Genomic DNA, 25,047 nt, shown 5'->3' on the forward strand with positions numbered 1-25,047 from the left:
CTTCTTCAAGGACACGACGGTGGTAACTCTTCAAGCAGAGATAAGAAATGCTTGTTCACTTGTTCTCCCAAATTAAAACAAATGACCATCCAGATCTGAGCTCTGTCCTTAATACAATACTGTGACAATAATGCAAAGAGAGAAGATTTAAACCATGTGTACGACTGATTTAGTCTCCACCAGGATTAGTTTTTGGTGACGTTTGTTTGCCTGTTTGTCAGCAGGATTAGTGAACAACTACAAACAAGATTTTCATGAAACTTGGTGGAAGGCTGAAGTGTGACAAACAAACTCTGGTCCGCCTGAAAACGGGGGTCTCGGTTCGCTTCCAAGTGGTCAAGAATTTGGTTCAGTCTAGGTGAGAAAGTGATCCAAACCAAATATAGGAAGTGAACCAAAATACTGTTCATTCTGGGTTGTTAACGGGTGCTGACACTTGCAGAGACAGCCACACAGCCAGGCAGTAAAATGAGCAGAGGACAGATGTGGTGGAGCAACGAGGGAATAGAAATATGGGCTGACCAGACAATTTCACAAATGCTTGTTGAAACACAAAAGAATAAGGAGGTGTTCAAACTGTTCAGTGAGAAGCTAAAGGAGAATGGAACGGATCGAACTGTGGAACAGTCGGATAAAAGTTAAAAATCTCTAAAAGTCCTTGATCGTGTTGAGTGTGATTGAAGAGAGTGTTCGCCCTCTTTGTTTACTTCAGGGAGTTTTCCCATGTGGAAAATTCTGACCAATCAGAGAGCAGTTTCCTTACGTATCAAAACTTTGGGTCAGCTGGTAAAAGCTGCCGTGTGAACACAAACCAAACACGAGGCAAAATGCAACATTGGAACAATTCAGATGAAAGAAACAGACTTATCTGAGGTCTTTCAGACTTACACACTCAACAATTGTTTGGGTCTCACCACAGAATCTAGTTTACTGTTAACTTGAGTGAACAAGAAAAAAACTTCTGTAATATGATTCTTTAAAAAAAAAGACTAAAGTTATTCCCTGTGAAAGTAAGCTCGTGTTAAAAGCTGTACTGTTTCTGTTGGAAAACCTGCGACGTGAAATGGGACCTCTGGTGGCACAAAACCACACACACACACACACACACACACACACACACACACACACACACACACACGCAGCCACTCTCAGAGGCAGCCTGCTCATCATTCAAACTGCAGGGCTGGTCGGGGATAAAGGAAGCAGCAGATCTCAGTAGAGCAGAAGGATAACAGACATCTATTAATCTTACCTCCTCTCCTGTCAGGTAGTACGCCGACAGCAAGCCGCCGACGTAACGGATGTTCACCTCAAAGAGCGAAGCCTCCCCGTTCTGTTAAGCCAAGAGAGAGAGAGAGATCAAATCATCAAATGTCATATTCAGCCAAGGTCTCAGTCAGCGGTAAAGCAGAGCACGGGTGTTTATGGAAAATTTAATACACTGAAGTCATCGTAAACACTTGTTATTACTGAGGCTGTGGGCTCTTTTGGTGTAAATGTGTTTAATAGCTGGTAGACAAACTGCCTTTTAAGACCCTTTAGGCATAAAACAGCTTACACGCTGTATGTCACATAAACACTATAATTTGTGATATTTCTGCAAAATGTGGGTGTGACAAACATGTTTGTTTTAAAGATTTAATTCATGAAACCGTTAATGTTACACAGTTAAGGGACCACAAGCAGCCTGACATCGGCTGTGGTCATTACGTTGCCACAAAGTGATTTACTCAGCATGACTTTTAGGTCTCCACAGAAGTGTTATTGGTGGTTTGGGGCAGTTAGCATCAACTTTTATAAAAAAAATAATAATTTTCTTTTACAGAAAATAATAGTCTGTTTGTGACCACAGAGAAAAACAGGTCAAAAAACAGCCCTGAGATGTAAAGGAGAAACTATAAGGAGCAAATCTTTCTGGCTCATTTCTCCGAGCAGCAGAGGTGATGAATAACACCTCTGATTACACCTGTGGAGAGAGAGCAGGAGAAACTCTCTCTTACCTTTGCATGGTGTTGCTCTGATTAAAGAGCTGACGCATTTCAATCAGTGGATTTTCAGATCCACTGGAAAACCTGGAAAAGCTTTCCAAGCTTAGTTCCTCCTACAAAAGGTGCTGATTGGCAAAGACTATTCAAAGCACCAGACGTGTATCTTTAAATAAAGTGTGTGATTTGGTTGATGACTCAGAGGTGTGTCACCAGGCTTTGGACAATAAAAAACACCTGACTGCTTTTTTTTAACATATGGCTGTTTCCTCTGAATACAAGCCCATCCTGTCACAAGTGATCTGACCTGACATCTGATCATTTTGAATCACATCTCGTGACGACAGCTGTACACTCCATTACCATGGGTGTCGAGACAGAAACCTAAATGTCGACCTCCCCAGACCACTCTCAAGGCCTTTACGTGACAAATCACTGAACATTTCATCTTTTTCACACATTTCTTTCTGTGCAGTTTTCTTATGTTGTATTCTTTGCATTATATAAAGAAACTCAACTACAGCTTCTGCTACACAGGAGATTTAAGCAGACAAAAACACAAGATCTGCATGGACAGATGAGAGTGTAAAGTTAATTGAAATATGACATTTTGAATAGTTTTATACTAGTTTAATACTATACCATTTACTATTACATGTCATTTAAAGTTTTCAAATTGTGGTTTGTTTTAGGTTTGTCTAACACTCTTCTATTCATGTCGAGCCATTGCAACCTCTTCTTCTGCAATGGTTTGTTGGCCCCAAATTGTTTTATCCTTTTAAATCCAATCCAACTTTATTTGTGAAGCACTTTAAAACAACCACAGAGGACCAAAGTGCTGTACAGAAGAATAAAAGACATAAAATACACAGCGCACGAGGTATAAAATACAAATAAATGGACAAAAATAAACTAAAACTAACTAAAATACAAATACAATCAACGTCTAACAAGGTGTCAAAGGCCAAGGAGAAGAGGTGGGTTTTAAGAGGACATTTAAAAACAGACAGTTAAGAGGCCTGTCTAATGTGCAGACTTGTTTTTAAATGTTTATACTGCTTTTTTTTTTTTGTTCATGGTGGTGAAAACTGTCCTGACTTTTATTTTGATAGAAACAGCCAGACAGGTCTTGAGGGTCTAAGGACAGAGGGTGTATAAGGGTGTACAGAGCCTAAAGCCCTCTGACCCCCTGACCCTGAATAGGATAAGTAGTGGATGCCATGGATGGACTTTTTCATTTGTTAAAAAAATTTAGTCATAAGGTAAAAAGGAGCACGAAATACCTTTCCTCACCTCAAACATAGATCCATAATCTCACGCTGCAACTCTCAAACCTCACAGAAGAAGTATTTTGCTAAGATGCTGTTTGCAAACACTAACTGTATTTTGTCTACTTCTCTCTAACACGCATGTGTGCCTCCATAATTATTGACTCTTACTCTAGCTGAAGGTTGAAGCAGACTGGTATTCATTGACTTGGAGACCCATTGAGAAGGAAATTGCTATCTCAAGTGTGGATGTTAAGGAAGCTGTAATTGGGTGCCAGAGAGGGCAATTAGCTCCACTCTGAGGAATAGAGAAGTGGAGTCACTGGCATAATTTATCTCCATATATATCTGCTCTTATTTGTATGCTCAATGCTACTTTGTGTTCATTATACTTCACTTAAACCAACACTTGGCATCAGTAATCATCAAATGTGTATGATTTGAATCAAACATTTTAGATGCTGCTTTGTGTTTAATTTAAAGAAATAGGTTGGAATTTTTGAGGAAACTCCAGTAGCCTGTCTCCACTAGCTTAGCTAGCCTCTTTAGCTAGCTTAGCATAAAAACAGACAGTTTTTCTTAATTGAATGAGACATAATGTGTTCATTATAACTGAACTTTGGAAGTGCTGGTAGGTGGATTTTGTTATCTTTGGGTGGAACCATGCTAGCTGTTTCAACCTTGTTTCCAGTCTTAATGCTAAGCTAATACGCATATTTACCTTACAGACATGAAAGTGGTATCAATCTACTCATGTAACCCTTGACAATTAAACTAATAAGCACATGTCCCAAATTGTCCAACTACTCCTTTAACGTGCATTGTCTTTGTCCTCTGTTGTTGTCACTGTTAATCCTGTAATGACAGCAGGGCTCTTGTACAACAAAGGTGTTGGCTTCATTCCTGCAGCCAGCACACTGCTGACATTTCTTGAGACAAAGCACAGATTCCTCTGGCAGAGAGGCGAGCTGTGCTGTAGTGCCAGCCCTGAAATGAGCGGCCCATTCAGTAATGGCACTACGATGGCAGCGATTAGGGACAGAGTGCCTATTTATCACCAGTGATAGTGGCACTCAGCGGGACAGGTAGGAGATGCAGTGAAGGAAGACAAGTTATGCTGACAAAGCTTTTGCCAGTAAGACTTTTGCTCCCTAATACAGGCTCAATAAATCCCTCAGCGGGCTATGTATGAAATTTCCACTCATGCACATGCACTATTTGAAGATCCAACTAAGTGAAATGTGACATAAAACAAGCCTGCAGGCACGGCTTCCATTAAAAGGGGTTTTGTTGATTTTCGTATTTGAATCTGATGTTTATTTCAGAAACAACTAACATGGAGTTTAGTCTAAACGGGGCAAACGCTCAGATTTGCATCTCTATTAAATCATCTAAAAGAGAAAGCCCTGTGGCTCCAAAAAAGCAGACACAACAATTCAACTTAAACTCACACTGACATAAATCAATTCAATCATCACGTCGCAGGCAAGATATCAAAATAGAAGATTAAAAGTCAAAGTCCTCCAAGAGGCTTTTTTTGTTTTGAATAAATACAAACTTAGCATTTATTTAAACTGCAGAAGGTGAAAAAACTGAGCAGTTTATTGGATTTGACTCTGACTCACTGCAGAACTGGTTAAATATGAACAGCTTCTTTCAACCATAACACTTCAGTTTGTCCAAAACAAAAGTAATTAGCTATGTTTTCATTCAAATAGGTTTCGATTAAAACGACGCCAACACCCACAGCCACACACACAAGAGTTTCCCATTTATATTACGCCTGTGCAGCTGTTATTTGGACAAACTCATTTGGATAAATTCATCATTTTATCTCCATTACTCTAATGAACTTATGAGAACAAGGGAAACAAATAAAATGCTTTATTTGGTTTTGGTTTTAATGATAAATGTAGTTCCTTAGTTTACCTAATGTACACATTTTTATCCAGCTGAAAGCACAAATTGATACTCACAATGACAGATCCATGTCGAGTAGATCAAACGCATTTCAATATAAATAGTTGTCCATCCGTATCCATTGCTTTAAATTGACCATTTCTCCACCTTTAATCTAAATGTGACCCGTGGTATTATCATAGTTTAGTACAGTTTATTGAAATGTTTTGATTCATTTTCAAATAAATAATAAACCATCACAAGGGATCTATTCCCAGAAAAGCACATTATGAAACTAATCAATTCCCACAAGGACGCTAACGGCTGCAGTATGCATTTAACTGTGCTGCTGCTCCTGTTAAAACACAGTGTATCAAGCATAACTGCTCGCCTGCAAGCATAACAAAGAGATCAGGTACGGTGTTCAGGCTGAGGAGCTGATTAGGAAACGAAATGAGGTTGTTGGAGATGTGATTGAAGAAACAAATCTGACTGGCTTCCAAGCCGTAGTGACACAGGAGGATATAAATATACACTTTAGAGGCATTAAAGTGCAGCTATTGTTCTCCAGCATTTGATTTACCACGATCTGTGTTGTTGAGGGGGTGTTTACTTCTTTTGTTCCAGTTGTAAAAAGTCCAAAACAAACCAGAACTAAAATGCAAACGTGAAAAATCTTTTTCTTAGTCTGGCCCAAATGAACCCGACAGCGGCTGTGATATCAATTCCAGAAATGTAAGTAGATCATTTTAACGTCAAGAGTCTCAAACCACTCGGCGAAATTGATCCTGCTTTTAAAAATGTATTTAAAGTAAGCATGATACTGGGAGGAAAATTAGCATTTTAATTGTTCTACATAACATAATTGTTGCGCAGGAGGAGCCGCTGATGAAAGAAAAATTAATTAATGAGCGTAATGAGTCATTGGGCACATTGCTGTCGTACCTTGTAGGTGTTCTGCTTCAGCAGCACTGAGCAATGTTGCTGACAGTGTTTGATGCTGCTTCCTCTGTTGAGTGCTCAACAACAGCCATGGCAGGGACTGCCATCGGACTCGGCCCAGATTTTCCCGGGACATGAGCCTGATTGGCATGGCGGCCGTGCTGCTGTGAGCCAAGGAGCTGACTACACTGTTGCCCAGTGGTGTGTCCGGCTCAGATGCTAATGTAATGATTTACTGCTAATAAAGAGGCATCATTGTCATCGGGCGGATGACTCGAGGCATCGCCACCGTCCAGGTTTGACTGACTCCCACTTTGCAAAGCCAAATTAGACTGATGTGAAAGAGAAAAAGACCAGATGAGCCAAGGATAAAAATTAAGCAGATGACTGCCTCTGCTACCAGAACTGGTGATTCACACTTACTGGATGTGATTTAACTTAACATTGTTAATTAACATGGAGAAATCATGAAAGGGACCAATTAGATCCAGCTACTCTAATCTCTGCCAGTCGAGCAAGCTGGGCTCTCAAAGCTGCTGAGTTTTCCAAGGCTGCTCTTCACCCAGCTACTATCAGGACAGAAAGCTGGGGATGCTTTTTCCTGTTTTTTTTTTTTATTATACAGTATTATTATGGTCTTGACAACCATCCAAGCTGTGGGAGCTGCCTCCAGCATTAGCGGTAATGACCGCTAACCTCTGGAGCATAAACAGCCCTCTCAGATGGAAAGGGGGCTCTGAAGCTAATGCCAATTAAATAAAAGAGAGGACATCACAAATAGTTGAGTCGACAGCTCAATAATGAGTTGGTGACATCAGTAAAAAGTGAGTAATAACATTTTTATTTTATTAAATCATTTTATCAGAGTTTACTTAGACAGTGACACATTCTATAGTTTTAAAACTGTTGTACAACTGTTGTTAATGGAGGTTAATGTAATCGCCTCCTTCAGCTGTTATAATGCCAATTATCAGTTGTTATTATTACCATTAATAACTCAGATGGTGAATATTTTGACTGCACCTAACAGAAATCCAGAAGGTGAATTATCATCTTTGTTATCAGCACCTCCGCAACGGTGAGTTGAAGAATGCCCGGCATTTGTTGTTATCGCAACAAAAACTCACTTCTGGTTAACGGACGCAGTTACCAAAAGTAGTTGGTTGGGTTTTATATAAAATACTGTTATTTTAGTTAAAATACACTTCAAGGGTTTATAAAAGATTGATGTGAAATCAATTTCAGTATGTGACATGACTTAAATCAGTTTGAATAACTCTACTTTGACTTTTGGACTCACATGGGGCACCATATCTCCTGTGTGAAAGTCTGTTTGTTTGACCCATCTGCCCATCCCAACTACCTCTGAAATGGATTTTTCTTTCTTTTTATACTTCACCTCCCCACTTCCTCCTATGTTTTAGTCCCTTCATAGACACTACAGCCACTAGGCGTTGCTGTCTTATTGAATATATGGGTCATTCCACCTTAATAATGGATGATTGAATCATACTCACTCATATCTATCAGGGCTGTGAATTGGCTAGAATCTATCGGCACGGCATGTAAGAATTAAAATAGTAGAAACAGTCACTAATACATTGAATAAATGGATCATTCTGTCATTAGAGACAATTTTACATTTTCCAAGAGACTAATGTTCCCTTTTCAGTGTTGTTCTTTGAACCCTAAAGACTCACAACAGAAATAATTAAACAAATCAAAAAGAGATCAACTGAGAATGTGCTTTTAATTTCTGAGCAACTATCAAACATCAGGGAGTCGTGTCTGTTTTTCTAAAGCCGGTGATTTGAAATGTAGAGTGATGGATTCTGGGTTATTAAATGACAGACATTAGACGGGAATGGTTACAAGTCTTGGTACATCAATTCCTTTTTTTTTTTGATTGTACGTGACTGGTCCACTCCTTCCCATGATGCATTTCTTCAAGCTGGGGGTTGATGCTTCAGTACCTATTCCCATCTGACCAATAAACTCTGGTTAAACGGTCCAAGCACAGAGGCATTAAGGTAAACTATCAGCGAATGGTTTGAATCTCATCGAGTATTTTTTTGATAACTCTTATCTTTTTAAACATGGTAATTAAAATAAAAACATATCATAAACATCTCCACTAAATTCAGTGAATTACAAATTAACAGCCTGGTGAATAATTAATTAAATGTGACACAGTGATGAATTATAAGTGAATTACAACCCATCCCATCAACAGATCTTTAACATCCTCTGCATCAAAGATTATTTGTCTGTCTGCATCTGTCTATTTCCAGCGCTCGTCTTTTGATGCCGTCTCTATACATCCACACACACACACACACACACACACACACACAGGAAATCAGGAGAGCTGTGTACAGGTCTCTGTCTCTTCTGAGGGAAGCAGCAGCTCCCCACCGACTCCTCCGTGATAATGTTGGGCTCTCGTGGGACTTTACTAGGCTCTCACTCTCTGCCGTTATTATTCAACCCGCTGCGGTCCATCTTCCCTCTGCCTGGCTCTGTGTGTAACTGTCTGCCTCTGTCTCTCATCATATACCTCCCACTGTATTTGGCCTTGCTGACTGAGCCGCATCCTTCACTTTGTCTCAGCGCCGCTGGAGGCTGCTCGCTGCAGACGAGGGGGGGAAAAAAAGAGGCACTCGAGCTGCCTAATGTTCCACAGTGTTCGTGCTGATATATTAAACGCCCTGTTATGTAGATGAGCCCATTACTGAGCTAATTAATGCAGCAATTATAAACATCAATATACTTGTGTTCTATAACTTCAGACAGATTAGAATAAAACATGAGCGTTAATCGCTTAAAGCTTCATGAAAATCTGTGTTTACATTTGAAACTGCCAAAATATGCAGGAAGTGGCCTTAAAGCTGGGTTCTATGGTGAATCAAGGACGTTCCTATGACGCCTGTTTTTGGGTTAGTTTGTTAGCGCTGCAATAAACAATTATTTTTATTATTAATTCAATTGTAGGTATTTCCTATCATAGTTGGTTGTAATTGATCAATTTGATTTTGTTGATTTAGTCCACTAAATATGAAAAGATAATTAAAAAATGCTCAGCGGTTAAATCGGCAGCCATATACGTAGGCCTCAATGCTGCAGCCCTGGGTTCAACTCCCGCCCTTGGCACTTTGCCGTGTGTCTTCCCCCCTCTTCCTCCCCTGTTTCCGACACTATCCACTGTCCTCTCTCTATAAAGGCATGAAAGGCCAAAAAAACATTGTTATTTTAAATTTTATTTTATGTAAACTTGCACTAAAGGATTTTTCAAGGCACTCGCAAGCTGTTGCAAAACTGTACATACTATACTACTATGTAATCACATGACAAAGTTGATTTAACAACCAAATCAGTCGGACATATTTTCAGAGTCCTGTTTGGGCCAACTGATAAATGCAAGCCCAATATTAACTCTCCTTTTAGCCCTGTTTTGATGTCCAACTCTTCAGAGATGCTAATTGCTCTGTTATGTTCACTAATTGGTTGATACCTTTTTCCAGCTCCTGCTTGGTGCTGTGCTGATCTCGTTAAATGGATTTATCAAATGTGTTTTTCTTCATACTGCTGCCTGCTGCCGGTAAAAATGATAAGAGTTGACCAAAACAGTAAAGTTGTGCGCCAAAAACCAAAACAATGAGCTGAGGGTCACAAAAATACTCTTTACAGCTGACAATTCTCTGTAGGTTAGTTATAACTAGACAATTCCCCGTTGGGAAATCGCGAGAGTGGGCTGTGCTGCGCTGCATGTCTGTGTGCGCGTGATTTGCAGCGTCTTCTTTGCTAACCCCTGTTGGGAAATTTCCTATGGAGATCTGTTCAGGCCGAGACTATAATCATGCATGTGAAATTTGAAGCTGATATAACATTGTATGTAACAGGTAGTACTGGCTCTTGCCAGTAGGTGGCGCTAAGAGTATGAGCGAAAAATGATTCTGTAGAACTGTTCAGTCCGACACTGTAATCATACATGGGAAATTTCAAGCTGATTGAACATTGTATATGAGAGTTACTACTGGCTCTTACCAGTAGGTGGCGCTGTGACTATGAGTGAAAAATGAATATGCAGATGTGTTCAGGGCAGTACCCTCATGAAACCTGTGACATTTGGAGCAAATCAGACAATGTATATGAGAGTTCATACAGGCTCTGCCCAGTAGGTGGCGCTATGACTATGAGTGAAAAATGTATATGTAGATGTGTTCAGGGCAGTACCCTCATCAAACCTGTGAAATTTGGTGGAGATTGGACAATGTATATGAGAGTTGATACAGGCTGTCACCAGTGGGTGGCGCTATAGTATTGGTAAGGAAAGGAGTGTGTAGATCTGTTCAGGGCGGGACTCTGATCAAGCATGTGAAATTTGGTGCAGACAGGATGAAGTACAGGCGAGTTATCGCAGCCTAAATGTCATGGCGAGGCATCATGGCGAAGGTTATATGCGCCGCGCCGCCAGGGTCACGCCCTCTGTTGTAACCTGAACAAGTTTTGTCACAGACCTTAATCAAGGTCTTACGAGTTTCCTGACATGAATTTGAGGTTAACATGTTTTACCACCTTGGAGGAGGGGCTTATATGTCACTTCCTGTTTCCAGTAGCGGGCGCTAGGCCTGATGGGAAATATTTTCATGTAATTGTGTTCAGGCTGGGACTCTTGTCATACACGTGAAATATGAAAGACCACACACACACAACTGTCCAATCAGAGTCCTCCTGTGTTGTCTGTCATCTGTATCCGAGGTGATTTGTCAAATGAGATCGATCAGCACGGAGCAGAAGGTTATATCATGGCAGAAAAAACCACACACACACAACTGTCCAATCAGAGTCCTCCTGTGTTGTCTGTCATCTGTATCCGAGGTGATTTGTCCAATGAGATGGCTGATATCTGTGCACTTGACACAGACGCCGGACGATCATACTCTGCTGCAGTCTCTCTGTCTGTGTGATTTACATTGGAGTGAATGGAGTAGTTGAGCGCTACTCTTGTCGGTTACAGGCAGATCAATCAAAAACCATAAGTCCTACTGATAAAGTAGACAGATTGGGAGAAAGAAGACAAGTGTGGCTACAACTTTGTGAAAAATCACTGTTCTACTGTGTAATTTGTGGCTGGGGTGAGTCACGGAAAGAGAGAATTTCTGAGAGTTTTTTGGAGTCTGAAGAATTAATTGGCCCAGCTGAGCTCGGTTGCCGCGGAGATGGTTGTCGTTACTCCCTAGCAACGACCAAAGCTGGTGTCTGTGGCAGCTGATTTGAGCGTGATTTCTGGCTCACATTTAGGACGTCAAACTACTGCCATTTCTTCCAAACCAAACATGATATCGTCAAAATTTCTTCACCATCAAGCCAGAAAGGCCTTAAAGAACACAGACATAAGTTTTTGTGGTCCTAGCTTCTAAAATGTGGTAATAGGAGCGAGTTAAAAACAGGTGCACTTTCGAAAATCCTGGAAAATCCTCCTCCCGATTAACATTGGAGTAAATGGAGCAGTTGAGAGCTACTCTTGTCGGTTAGGGGCAGATAAATGAAAAACCGTACATCCTACTGATAAAGTAGACACATTGGGAGAAAGAAGACAAGTGTGGCTACAACTCTGTGAAAAAATCACAGTTCTACTGTGTAATTTGTGGCTGGGGTCGCGAGAGAGAGACAGAATTTCTGAGAGTTTTTTTTGAGTCTCCGCACTCTGTCAATTAGCTCTGCACGAACATTCCGCAATACACACCCATTATAAATCCTGAATTTTTCCAAAATAACTCACCATCTTTAAAGGCTCACCGTTCAAAAACGAAACATGGTAGGAAAAAAGTTCAAATACAACTTAAATAGACAAGACCCGTGCCTACATTTTAAAGTTTGAATGGTGTTTCTAGGTGAACGTAGGCCAGAGCAGGAGATGTTTGAAAAACGTGGCAGATTTTCGAGTTTTTTTTTCCTCGTCCCATTCATTCCAGATGGGAATTTTTTCCCAGTTTTTCGCGTCTTACGACGCGAAAAATTAATATTCTGGAGATAAAAATAATAGCACACCGAGTCCGAACGAGCCGCACGTTTTGATGTATTTTTTATTTGTGTGCGCTCAAAGCTGCGGGGCAAGAAAGAAACCGAAAATCTGGTAGGAAGAATAATAACTAGACAATTCCCCGTTGGGAAATCGCGAGAGTGGGCTGTGCTGCGCTGCATGTCTGTGTGCGCGTGTGTGAACCCCACGTACATTGAACATATGATTTTTGAAAAAGAAAGTTTCATTTTTTTTTTAACACAGCCCCATTCATTGTCAATGAGGATTGCCAATGCTATGATACTATACTACAATGCAATGCTACAATGTATTCATTTCACCACCTACCATTCATTCTCAGCGTCTTCATCTATGGTATTTGTCTAGACAGACACATTCTGTACTTATGGATAGCCTATAGCTTTGCTAACCCCTGTTGGGAAATTTCCTATGGAGATCTGTTCAGGCCGAGACTATAATCATGCATGTGAAATTTGAAGCTGATATAACATTGTATGTGACAGGTAGTACTGGCTCTTGCCAGTAGGTGGCGCTAAGAGTATGAGCGAAAAATGATTCTGTAGAACTGTTCAGTCCGACACTGTAATCATACATGGGAAATTTCAAGCTGATTGAACATTGTATATGAGAGTTACTACTGGCTCTTACCAGTAGGTGGCGCTGTGACTATGAGTGAAAAATGAATATGCAGATGTGTTCAGGGCAGTACCCTCATGAAATCTGTGACATTTGGAGCAAATCAGACAATGTATATGAGAGTTGATACAGGCTCTGCCCAGTAGGTGGCGCCATCAGTATGAGTGAAAAATGTCTATGTAGATGTGTTCAGGGCAGTACCCTCATCAAACCTGTGAAATTTGGTGGAGATTGGACAATGTATATGACAGTTGATACAGGCTCTGCCCAGTAGGTGGCGCTATGACTATGAGTGAGAAATGTATATGTAGATGTGTTCAGGGCGGTACCCTCATCAAACTTGTGAAATTTGGAGCAAATCAGACAATGTATATGAGAGTTGATACAGGCTGTCACCAGTGGGTGGCGCTATAGTATTGGTAAGGAAAGGAGTGTGTAGATCTGTTCAGGGCGGGACTCTGATCAAGCATGTGAAATTTGGTGCAGACAGGATGAAGTACAGGCGAGTTATCGCAGCCTAAATGTCATGGCGAGGCATCATGGCGAAGGTTATATGCGCCGCGCCGCCAGGGTCACGCCCTCTGTTGTAACCTGAACAAGTTTTGTCACAGACCTTAATCAAGGTCTTAAGAGTTTCCTGACATGAATTTGAGGTTAACATGTTTTACCACCTTGGAGGAGGGGCTTGTAGAGTAAAATATGTCACTTCCTGTTTCCAGTAGCGGGCGCTAGGCCTGATGGGAAATATTTTCATGTAATTGTGTTCAGGCTGGGACTCTTGTCATACACGTGAAATATGAAAAACCACACACACACAACTGTCCAATCAGAGTCCTCCTGTGTTGTCTGTCATCTGTATCCGAGGGGATTTGTCCAATGAGATGGCTGATATCTGTGCACTTGACACAGACGCCGGACGATCATACTCTGCTGCAGTCTGTCTGTCTGTGTGATTTACATTGGAGTGAATGGAGCAGTTGAGCGCTACTCTTGTCGGTTACAGGCAGATCAATCAAAAACCATAAGTCCTACTGATAAAGTAGACAGATTGGGAGAAAGAAGACAAGTGTGGCTACAACTTTGTGAAAAATCGCTGTTCTACTGTGTAATTTGTGGCTGGGGTGAGTCACGGAAAGAGAGAATTTCTGAGAGTTTTTTGGAGTCTGAAGAATTAATTGGCCCAGCTGAGCTCGGTTGCCGCGGAGATGGTTGTCGTTACTCCCTAGCAACGACCAAAGCTGGTGTCTGTGGCAGCTGATTTGAGCGTGATTTCTGGCTCACATTTAGGACGTCAAACTACTGCCATTTCTTCCAAACCAAACATGATATCGGCAAAATTTCTTCACCATCAAGCCAGAAAGGCCTTAAAGAACACAGACATAAGTTTTTGTGGTCCTAGCTTCTAAAATGTGGTAATAGGAGCGAGTTAAAAACAGGTGCACTTTCGAGAATCCTGGAAAATCCTCCTCCCGATTAACATTGGAGTAAATGGAGCAGTTGAGAGCTACTCTTGTCGGTTAGGGGCAGATAAATGAAAAACCGTACATCCTACTGATAAAGTAGACACATTGGGAGAAAGAAGACAAGTGTGGCTACAACTCTGTGAAAAAATCACAGTTCTACTGTGTAATTTGTGGCTGGGGTCGCGAGAGAGAGACAGAATTTCTGAGAGTTTTTTTTGAGTCTCCGCACTCTGTCAATTAGCTCTGCACGAACATTCCGCAATACACACCCATTATAAATCCTGAATTTTTCCAAAATAACTCACCATCTTTAAAGGGTCACCGTTCAAAAACGAAACATGGTAGGAAAAAAGTTCAAATACAACTTAAATAGACAAGACCCGTGCCTACATTTTAAAGTTTGAATGGTGTTTCTAGGTGAACGTAGGCCAGAGCAGGAGATGTTTGAAAAACGTCGTAGATTTTCGAGGTTTTTTTTCCTCGTCCCATTCATTCCAGATGGGAATTTTTTCCCAGTTTTTCGCGTCTTACGACGCGAAAAATTAATATTCTGGAGATAAAAATAATAGCACACCGAGTCCGAACGAGCCGCACGTTTTGATGTATTTTTTATTTGTGTGCGCTCAAAGCTGCGGGGCAAGAAAGAAACCGAAAATTAGGGAGGAAGAATAATAATAAAAAAGAGGCGCGGTGGAGAACAATAGTGGGCTGTGCTTCGCACAGCCCACAATGGACCCCTATAGCTACGCTATAGAGGGGGCCATTGTGGGCTGTGCTGCACAGCCCACTAACTAGACAATTCCCCGTTGGGAAATCGCGAGAGTGGGCTGTGCTGCGCTGCATGTCTGTGTGTGTACATTGATCATATGATTTGATTTTTTGAATTGGATTTTTGAAAAAGAAAGTTTCATTTTTTTTTCACACAGCCCCATTCATTGTCAATGAGGATTGCCAATGCTATGATACTATACTACAATGCAATGCTACAATGTATTCATTTCACCACCTACCATTCATTCTCAGCGTCTTCATCTATGGTATTTGTCTAGACAGACACATTCTGTACTTATGGATAGCCTATAGCTTTGCTAACCCCTGTTGGGAAATTTCCTATGGAGATCTGTTCAGGCCGAGACTATAATCATGCATGTGAAATTTGAAGCTGATATAACATTGTTTGTAACAGGTAGTACTGGCTCTTGCCAGTAGGTGGCGCTAAGAGTATGAGCGAAAAATGATTCTGTAGAACTGTTCAGTCCGACACTGTAATCATACATGGGAAATTTCAAGCTGATTGAACATTGTATATGAGAGTTACTACTGGCTCTTACCAGTAGGTGGCGCTGTGACTATGAGTGAAAAATGAATATGCAGATTTGTTCAGGGCAGTACCCTCATCAAACCTGTGAAATTTGGAGCAAATCAGACAATGTATATGAGAGTTGATACAGGCTCTGCCCAGTAGGTGGCGCTATGACTATGAGTGAAAAATGTATATGTAGATGTGTTCAGGGCGGTACCCTCATCAAACTTGTGAAATTTGGAGCAAATCAGACAATGTATATGAGACTTGATACAGGCTGTCACCAGTGGGTGGCGCTATAGTATTGGTAAGGAAAGGAGTGTGTAGATCTGTTCAGGGCGGGACTCTGATCAAGCATGTGAAATTTGGTGCAGACAGGATGAAGTACAGGCGAGTTATCGCAGCCTAAATGTCATGGCGAGGCATCATGGCGAAGGTTATATGCGCCGCGCCGCCAGGGTCACGCCCTCTGTTGTAACCTGAACAAGTTTTGTCACAGACCTTAATCAAGGTCTTCAGAGTTTCCTGACATGAATTTGAGGTTAACATGTTTTACCACCTTGGAGGAGGGGCTTATATGTCACTTCCTGTTTCCAGTAGCGGGCGCTAGGCCTGATGGGAAATATTTTCATGTAATTGTGTTCAGGCTGGGACTCTTGTCATACACGTGAAACATGAAAAACCACACACACACACAACTGTCCAATCAGAGTCCTCCTGTGTTGTCTGTCATCTGTATCCGAGGTGATTTGTCAAATGAGATCGATCAGCGCGGAGCAGAAGGTTATATCATGGCAGAAAAAACCACACACACACAACTGTCCAATCAGAGTCCTCCTGTGTTGTCTGTCATCTGTATCCGAGGTGATTTGTCCAATGAGATGGCTGATATCTGTGCACTTGACACAGACGCCGGACGATCATACTCTGCTGCAGTCTGTCTGTCTGTGTGATTTACATTGGAGTGAATGGAGCAGTTGAGCGCTACTCTTGTCGGTTAGGGGCAGATCAATCAAAAACCATAAGTCCTACTGATAAAGTAGACAGATTGGGAGAAAGAAGACAAGTGTGGCTACAACTTTGTGAAAAATCACTGTTCTACTGTGTAATTTGTGGCTGGGGTGAGTCACGGAAAGAGAGAATTTCTGAGAGTTTTTTGGAGTCTGAAGAATTAATTGGCCCAGCTGAGCTCGGTTGCCGCGGAGATGGTTGTCGTTACTCCCTAGCAACGACCAAAGCTGGTGTCTGTGGCAGCTGATTTGAGCGTGATTTCTGGCTCACATTCAGGACGTCAAACTACTGCCATTTCTTCCAAACCAAACATGATATCGTCAAAATTTCTTCACCATCAAGCCAGAAAGGCCTTAAAGAACACAGACATAAGTTTTTGTGGTCCTAGCTTCTAAAATGTGGTAATAGGAGCGAGTTAAAAACAGGTGCACTTTCGAAAATCCTGGAAAATCCTCCTCCCGATTAACATTGGAGTAAATGGAGCAGTTGAGAGCTACTCTTGTCGGTTAGGGGCAGATAAATCAAAAACCGTACATCCTACTGATAAAGTAGACACATTGGGAGAAAGAAGACAAGTGTGGCTACAACTCTGTGAAAAAATCACAGTTCTACTGTGTAATTTGTGGCTGGGGTCGCGAGAGAGAGACAGAATTTCTGAGAGTTTTTTTTGAGTCTCCGCACTCTGTCAGTTAGCTCTGCACGAACATTCCGCAATACACACCCATTATAAATCCTGAATTTTTCCAAAATAACTCACCATCTTTAAAGGGTCACCGTTCAAAAACAAAACATGGTAGGAAAAAAGTTCAAATACAACTTAAATAGACAAGACCCGTGCCTACATTTTAAAGTTTGAATGGTGTTTCTAGGTGAACGTAGGCCAGAGCAGGAGATGTTTGAAAAACGTCTCCGATTTTCGAGTTTTTTTTTCCTCGTCCCATTCATTCCAGATGGGAATTTTTTCCCAGTTTTTCGCGTCTTACGACGCGAAAAATTAATATTCTGGAGATAAAAATAATAGCACACCGAGTCCGAACGAGCCGCACGTTTTGATGTATTTTTTGTTGGTGTGCGCTCAAAGCTGCGGGGCAAGAAAGAAACCGAAAATTAGGGAGGAAGAATAATAATAAAAAAGAGGCGCGAGCAATAACAATAGTGGGCTGTGCTTCGCACAGCCCACAATGGACCCCTATAGCTACGCTATAGAGGGGGCCATTGTGGGCTGTGCTGCACAGCCCACTAATAAAAAGAGGCGCAGTGAAGAACAATAGTGGGCTGTGCTTCGCACAGCCCACAATGGACCCCTATAGCTTTGCTATAGAGGGGGCCATTGTGGGCTGTGCTGCACAGCCCACTAATTAGGGCTTTTGCACAATGCCAGTCATTTGATCCAATGTTTAAATTAACAGGACTAGGTCAAAACCTAGTATGTGGCTGACCGCGTCAGGTCAATGTGCGCTTCTGTAGGCGATGTGTTACAAGGACCGTCCTGTGTGCTGACCCCAGCGGTCAGCCAAAAATGTGATAAAAGCAGCTTGAAGCATTTCAGTTTGCCATAGCCCGCATGTTCTGTACATGTAACATTGTATATTAATATTTAGAGTGCAACTCTTAAGCTTCTTCATAAAAATCCCAGTCTCTAGGTCATCTAACAGTATTCTAGGTTTTTTACATCAACACACTTCATTTAGATTGTAACTGTATCTACAGTAGAAACCCTTATCTGCACATTCTGTCTGCATCGTAGCAGCACGACTCTTGTCAGCGTTTCCCTGAGCCAAATGAGTCCACAGGGAACAAACGACGTGAGTGATGTAAAACGTGCAGGCAAATATCCGTAATGATGAAGCACCCACGCAGAGTGCACTTTGCCCTCCGCATCCTGAGACAGAATGTCAGCTCAGCTTGACCTCAGCTCGGGGGCAAGGCATCTTCACTGAAGCATCTCCCGGCTCCGTAAATGACACTGTTTTTTCCCCCAGACGCCTGCATGACTGGGAGCGAGTCGGGTCTCGTTTAACGCAGGCAGGAGGTCATTAGGGGTCAAAGAACAGAGCTGCAGAAGTAAACAACAACCTTGCTGCAGGTCTTTATGTTATGAAATGATGTCACTTTATGTTGTCCTCAAACGTGACTTTAGATTTTTTTTTTTTAAACGACTCATTTACAAGTGATTAAAAACAGGCTCGGTTTAAACGCTTTGAGATACTAAATATGAATAATTTTAAATCTTTTATTTTGATAGGTATGATGCAATTTAACATAGTTCCAATGCAGAGCATAAAACCCATTTAAAATACAATGTACTTAAAGATACAGTTTTGTGCTCTTGAGCGCCACCCATTGGCAATAATCGGTATGTGTTGGAGCACACTTCCCGATTTAACCAGACGTCTACATCTTGCTCCCTTTGTCATGGTTCTAACTCTTGATTTTCCTCACTTTCCTTTTTAGACTGTTTGCCTTCATCTGAGCGTCGAATTTGTTTCTTTTTCTTTGGATTTTCACTTATTTTTGAAGTTGTATCTGTAGTCATCGATCTTTTCTTTGTTTGTTCAGCCATAGTAGATATGGTTTCCTCGCAAAGCTTAGAGAAACCAAAGTGCAGCTGCTTAGCTCCGCCTACCCTCTCTGGCAGATCAACCACTGCTGGGTGATGGACGTGTCACTAAGTGGGCGTCGCCCGTGATTATTTCTGCGAATGTGGCCACAAACACCCAGTTCATAAAAATACAATATACTGCAAATGCAAAGGCTTTCATCAGTGAGCCACAGGCTCAATCACCATTGTGTTAGCTCATTCGGTGATAGATAATGACTTAAAAGGCATTTATTTAAATGAAAAGTTTGAGATGATTATACTTTAAAACAAAACACTTTCAGTATCACAAAACCACAAGATGAAAAAGTAAAATACTATTAAATTCACACCATTAAATACCAAAAAAACAACTTCCATACACAATTACAAATGAGTCATTTAAAGCACAATAAGTAAGCACAGCTCTGTGGTTTGCTTTTAGCCAGAATTTGACCTTTATTTTGAAAGGCCAAACACTGAATATATGACAATTCAAAAATGTATCCAACTAACAAAAAACTCCCTTGATGGAAATAAGTAAAATATTCTGAATATGTTTGGTTGCTAAAAGTGTTTACAACCTCTATATGCACTTTATTGTGCCCGAGGCAAATGCAAATTTGAGCTGAATTTTTCCTTTGGCAATTATGCCACAAATAGTAACCGATACATTCTTCTCCATTTCCAGTGGTGTTATTTATGTGCTGTGGTTCTGCACACACGCTATATTGTTCAGTAGTTGTTGAGATGCTGCCGGCAATCTCTGAGACGATTTGATGTAGTTCCTCTCCTCAAGTCTACACTCTCAACAAACTTTCCCTCCTCTGTGAGAGGAGTGAGCGTGTCTGCGTGTGGAGGCAAACTGTCTGTCTGCGCTCGTTCTGGCCTCTGGGTGCAGCTTCCCTTTGAGGTTGAACAGATTAACAGCAACAACAATAAGCGATGTATCTGCAATCATTCTACCAAAAAGTTAATTACATCTGGATTAGAGCGTCGCTGATATAAATACACTTGAGCTATTTTCAGTCTAAACACTTCATCACGCTGCACAGTTTATTTGGATGTAATGAAATTGAGACCTCAAGCTAAAGCAGGCATTTTGTACTGCGTGCATCTCAAGCAGACAGGAGTGTTGTATAAGGCGGGATTGTTTTTCTGTTGTTGTTTTTGTGGGATGTGGCACAGAGATATCTGCGTCTGACAAAATACAACCTCAGCCAGGGTTTCCAGAAAATTCTACAATATTCTGCTGCAGTCTGACACTGCAACAACCCCGACTGTGCTTCACCTCACATTTCCGCGCTGTCAAGCTCATAGCAGGGAACCAAAACACCAAATGAGATAAAAATAACCCAAAACAAACACGACTAATGCTAACATGCTCCCAAAGACAATGCGAACATAATGCTACTGCTGTTGCTGACATGTCAGCCATGTTCCCTGTCTTAATTGAGGACGCTAGCATGTTTATATTAGCTTAGCAAGATCACCTTAAAAGCATCCAATGAGACCAGTCCCTTTAGTTCCAGGTCTTTTTGTAATTCGGACCAGCAAACTTCCCCAGTTCAGTTCTGACCTTTGGGACGGACAGTAAGAACAGGTCCTGGGACCGAAGATTGTAAGCTCCTGCACTCTTCTGACTGATGTAGCTTAGAAGGTACGAGGGAAGCGTACCTAAAAACCTATATATTTTTATATCTATGTCATTTTGCTTCACTACATTATAAATACTGTTGTGCTATATTATAACATCGCTTTGTTAAATACTTAATTCTGATTGGTTAATTACGGCATTCCGATGTCTGCTATTTCTTGATAGCAGACTGTTGCAATGAAGAACAGATCAGGGATGCTAGGGCTAGAAAAAAGTCCGGTAAATTTGACCTTGGTATGTTTACAGAGTGAAAAAGTAAAGAGCCGAAAACAGTGGAGAGAAAGCTTTAAAAGACACAGAAGCTCTGGGCTACGACAGAGAGGAAGGCCTTCAGTGTGAGACAACTAATACTTTATTCCATACTGTGTTACATACAACTATAATATGTTTAAGTGTTTCCATTCTTAATTAATACAGAGCAACACAGATTATAACTTACTGTTATTCATTATAAATTAGTCTGGTGTTCGCTGTTAACATATACAACACTTGTTGACTCTTGCTACTAATCACCCTGCGCTCACTCTTGCCTTGTAATTTTGTCTTTAATTGCTCTTGTATAACTGCTGTTTTCTTCTACTTATTTCTGTCTATCCCTGTTTATGAATTTCACAGCAAGTGAAGAGAGTGTAGTTTTTGTTAAATCGAAACCACAAGTGTGTACCTCATGCTGAAGGAAGAGTCAGGGGGATCTCTAAAGATATAACGATATATCCTCTGGAGATCACGAATGTCTGCACAAAGTATAACAGCAATCCATCCAAAAGATGTTGCAATATTTCAACAACTTTGAGTGTGGTGGACTGACTGACAGCCAGGCTGCTTGTGGTCCAAGCCACCAAAAAAAAAACAAGCTCTTAGTGGGAGCAGAGTTTTAAATGCACTTACATGAAGAAAACACATTTCATGTCCCTGTCAGCCTCTTCACCTCTCCGACAGTATGCTTCAGAAATAATGGTGAGGTCATCCACTTCCACTCTGCTTCTGTGTCATGTTCTCTCTCCTGGTTAGTGACACTTTGCTTATACACGCCAACGTCATCACTTGCAAATTGCTCTTGGATAAAAAACTAAAACGCACAAGCCCAGTTCACCATGACAGAACAACACGGCTCTCTCCCAATGACACCCACGAGACTTCACACTCACTTAAGTCTCACCTGAGATGCAGAATTATAGGCCTGGCTGTGCTAATTATGCAGTCACTCTGCAGTCCCGGCTTGGCTCAGGAGATTTTCACTGTGGTGCATCAGGACTTATTACCATTGCAGGTTGCTAGTTACCCTGAAGAGGCTGCACAGGAACCATGAACAGACACACAGGGGAGCCCTTTAATCTATTAACAGGAGCATTTGTGGAATTGAAATAAATGAGATTTCAGTGAGAATGATGTGCACAACTCAGCTTGGTTCAGTGTGAGAGCGCTATTAGCACATTAGCACACAGGATACTACCTGAAATGTTAATTGTTCATTTGGCACAGAAAGCCAATAATGTGAATTCTAATAAAAGTGGATAATCGGATCATTGTTTGTCGTTCTATGAAAGAACAAGCTCATCTCAATGAGCAGCAGCGGATCTCTGAACATCTTAGCCACAGGCGAGAGCCTGAAACCTGTTGCCGACACACAGACACTGTTATGTCTGTAGTTGTGTAATGCTGTCCTTGTCTGTCCTTGTTTTACTGCTAACAAGTTATAGAGTGGCTGTCACTGCGTCCAGATCTGGGTGACAGACAGGCCAGGACACATAAATCTAACAAGCTGCTTTGCAGTGTATCTGCGAGTGATGACATTGTAATGTCGACACACGCTGTGTCTGCATGTGTCTGTATCTCTTTTTTTTATTCCCGATGCTCATATTTTAAGTGTCTTTCTATAAAATACACATATAAAAAGAACAGTCCGTTTAGCTCAGTTGGTAGAGCAGGCGCCCCATGTACAGAGGAACAGTCCTCGATGCATCGTGCGTGGGTTTAACTCTGACTCATGGCCTTTGGTGCATGTCTATCCCCGCTCTATCTTCCCCATGTTTCCTGACAATCTTCAGCTTTACTATCAATAAAGGCCAAAAAAATCATCTTTAAAAAAATGACATTGATGACATGGAGGATGTTGTTGTTGTTGATGATATATTCATCAACAATATGCACTGCCTGTCGGCTCCAGTCTGTTTGTTGGCACTTCCTGACTTTGTTCCCTCCCCTCTTGATCGTTTCTTGTGTTGTATTAACTCTCAGATGTACGCTGCATTGGAGAAAAGCGTCTGCTAAACATTGTACGAACAAAACATTGTAATATTGTAAGTAGTTTGATAACGGAACAAGACTTTGGCACAAACACAACACTGGTTTATCACAATATAAGTGACTGAGAGTCGTGCATGGTTTACAGAGATTTTAAAGATTATATGAAAAAAATGTTTTGGCCCAATTATTAATTTTCTTATTTATAAACACAGTTTTGTCTGATTCTGATTCGCTGACACACCAAAATGACCGCTGGGGTTTGAGGTTTGACCAGTTCAAATATTTTCCCTTGTCTGCCCCAAGTGAGTTGGGAGTTTTACCTCTTAACCACCTTATCCAATATCTCATGACCAAATTCATATCATTACACCAAAATCCAAAGAATAATAATGACGTTAACCACTTAGATTACAAGTGCACCTAATGTGACAATAAGGGACGGTCACACACGCTATTTCTTGTGAATATCACGGCACTTAAAGAAAGACAAAGTCCCTGAGAGAGGAATAGAAACACGCATAAATTGTGTTCTATGAATACAGTAAATATAAAAGACCCAAAGCTACAAATTAAAACTGAAGCTTGGCTGCTGAAGTACTTCTACAAACCGCCTTGTCTACATAAGGATTTAAATCATACAACTTAATGCGTAAATACTTAAATTAATGTACAATTAAGATGTAAAGCTGATCCCTCCTTGGAATAAACCATCCTTCAACAATAAAAGCAAAAAGAAATGTCTCCATTTAGGTTTTAAATAATGAGAGTACTATCAACTTCAAGTGCTACAATTCCCCAGTAGTTTCTTTTACACTGCCTGCATTTCCTTAAGTGGTGTTTCTGATAAAATTAGGACATCAGAACATTTCCTCCGGCTCTTGGCAAGCTCGGTGAACCATTGCATCTGACAATCTGTATACTGAGCCAGCAAGTTATCCTTCTCTGAGTCAGGCGAGTGGAAGTGCAAACTGTACGAGGGGTCTTCACTAGTACGATGATGATATCCTGTGACGCATGAATGTTTGTCAAGTGTACAGCAGACTCTCGGAGGTGTTGCAGCTAATAAAATTCTTAAACACTGACTGTGTACAGCAAATTCCCTGGTGTGTGCGTGTGCGTGTGTGTGTGTCTGGGTCAAAACAGCCTCAAATCTTTCTCTGCGTCTCTTCATTTTACACGGACCAGTCACGATGCCAATACCATGCAGGCACGTGCAATGTGCATGGATAAATAAGAATACAGTATTCAGAGAAAGAAGTAAACACAGACTTACTCACTGCCTAAAGATGTCTTGGATTTTAAAACAATCTGACATCTTATCCAACATGCAAGGCCGATACAGCCCCTTAACGAGGACATGTAAATTATTTGCCCTTAAAATATAAAAACTTGTGTAGAATAAACCCAAATTGTCACTAATAAGTCACGTCCAATGTTCCCAGAGGAGACGGAGGAGCTGCCTGGTGGATTTGACCCCCGGAGGCCGCCGCTGAAGGCCCGACGGAGTGAGGATGAATGATTGTGGCAGATCACAGCCGTGACAAAGTGCAGCGTGAAGTGTAAAAGTGTGTTTGTTGTCTTTATGATTGGTGACAGTGTGGCTGTAAGTCAGCGGCTGCCATTGCCGGCCATCTCCGCTCAGGCTGTGACGGAGGCCTCAGCCAGCAGCTACAGCTCCTCTCACTGTTAATAGTCGTCTGCATATGCTGGGCTCGACCGCTGGGGAAAACTGTGTGCGTGTCATGCCTCTCTCCCTTCTGTCTTTCACTATACACGTATATATTTGTAGGACTGTGTGTGTCTTTGTGTTTGTGCCATGGGTGAGGAAAATAGGAGATAACTGAACAGAACAGAAATTGCCTCCAATATTGCGCAAAATGCGACTCAGGCGAAATCCAGGCACCATAACATTACCATCACATATTAGCGTCCCAAAAAACATTATAAGTTTCTTCTTCTTTAAAACAGTAACTTATACAACAACACAAAATATTATAGCAGCCACTAGCAACTAC

General features: G+C 41.3%; 1 protein-coding gene across 1 annotated transcript in view; it reads right to left on the reverse strand.

The window, feature by feature from the left end:
- The window catches only part of LOC138584418 (mannosyl-oligosaccharide 1,2-alpha-mannosidase IA), a 228,521-nt gene that overhangs the window by 77,818 nt on the left and 125,656 nt on the right, over positions 1-25,047 (reverse strand). The window contains exon 4 of the mRNA XM_069656649.1: positions 1,253-1,333. Coding sequence (XP_069512750.1) covers positions 1,253-1,333 — 81 coding nt within the window. The remainder of the gene's footprint in view (positions 1-1,252; positions 1,334-25,047) is intronic.

This window comes from Semicossyphus pulcher, unplaced genomic scaffold (assembly GCF_022749685.1).
Source record: "Semicossyphus pulcher isolate SPU_LCO1_2020_fin unplaced genomic scaffold, fSemPul1.0.p SCAF_9, whole genome shotgun sequence".
Classification (NCBI taxonomy): Eukaryota; Metazoa; Chordata; class Actinopteri; order Labriformes; family Labridae; genus Semicossyphus; species Semicossyphus pulcher.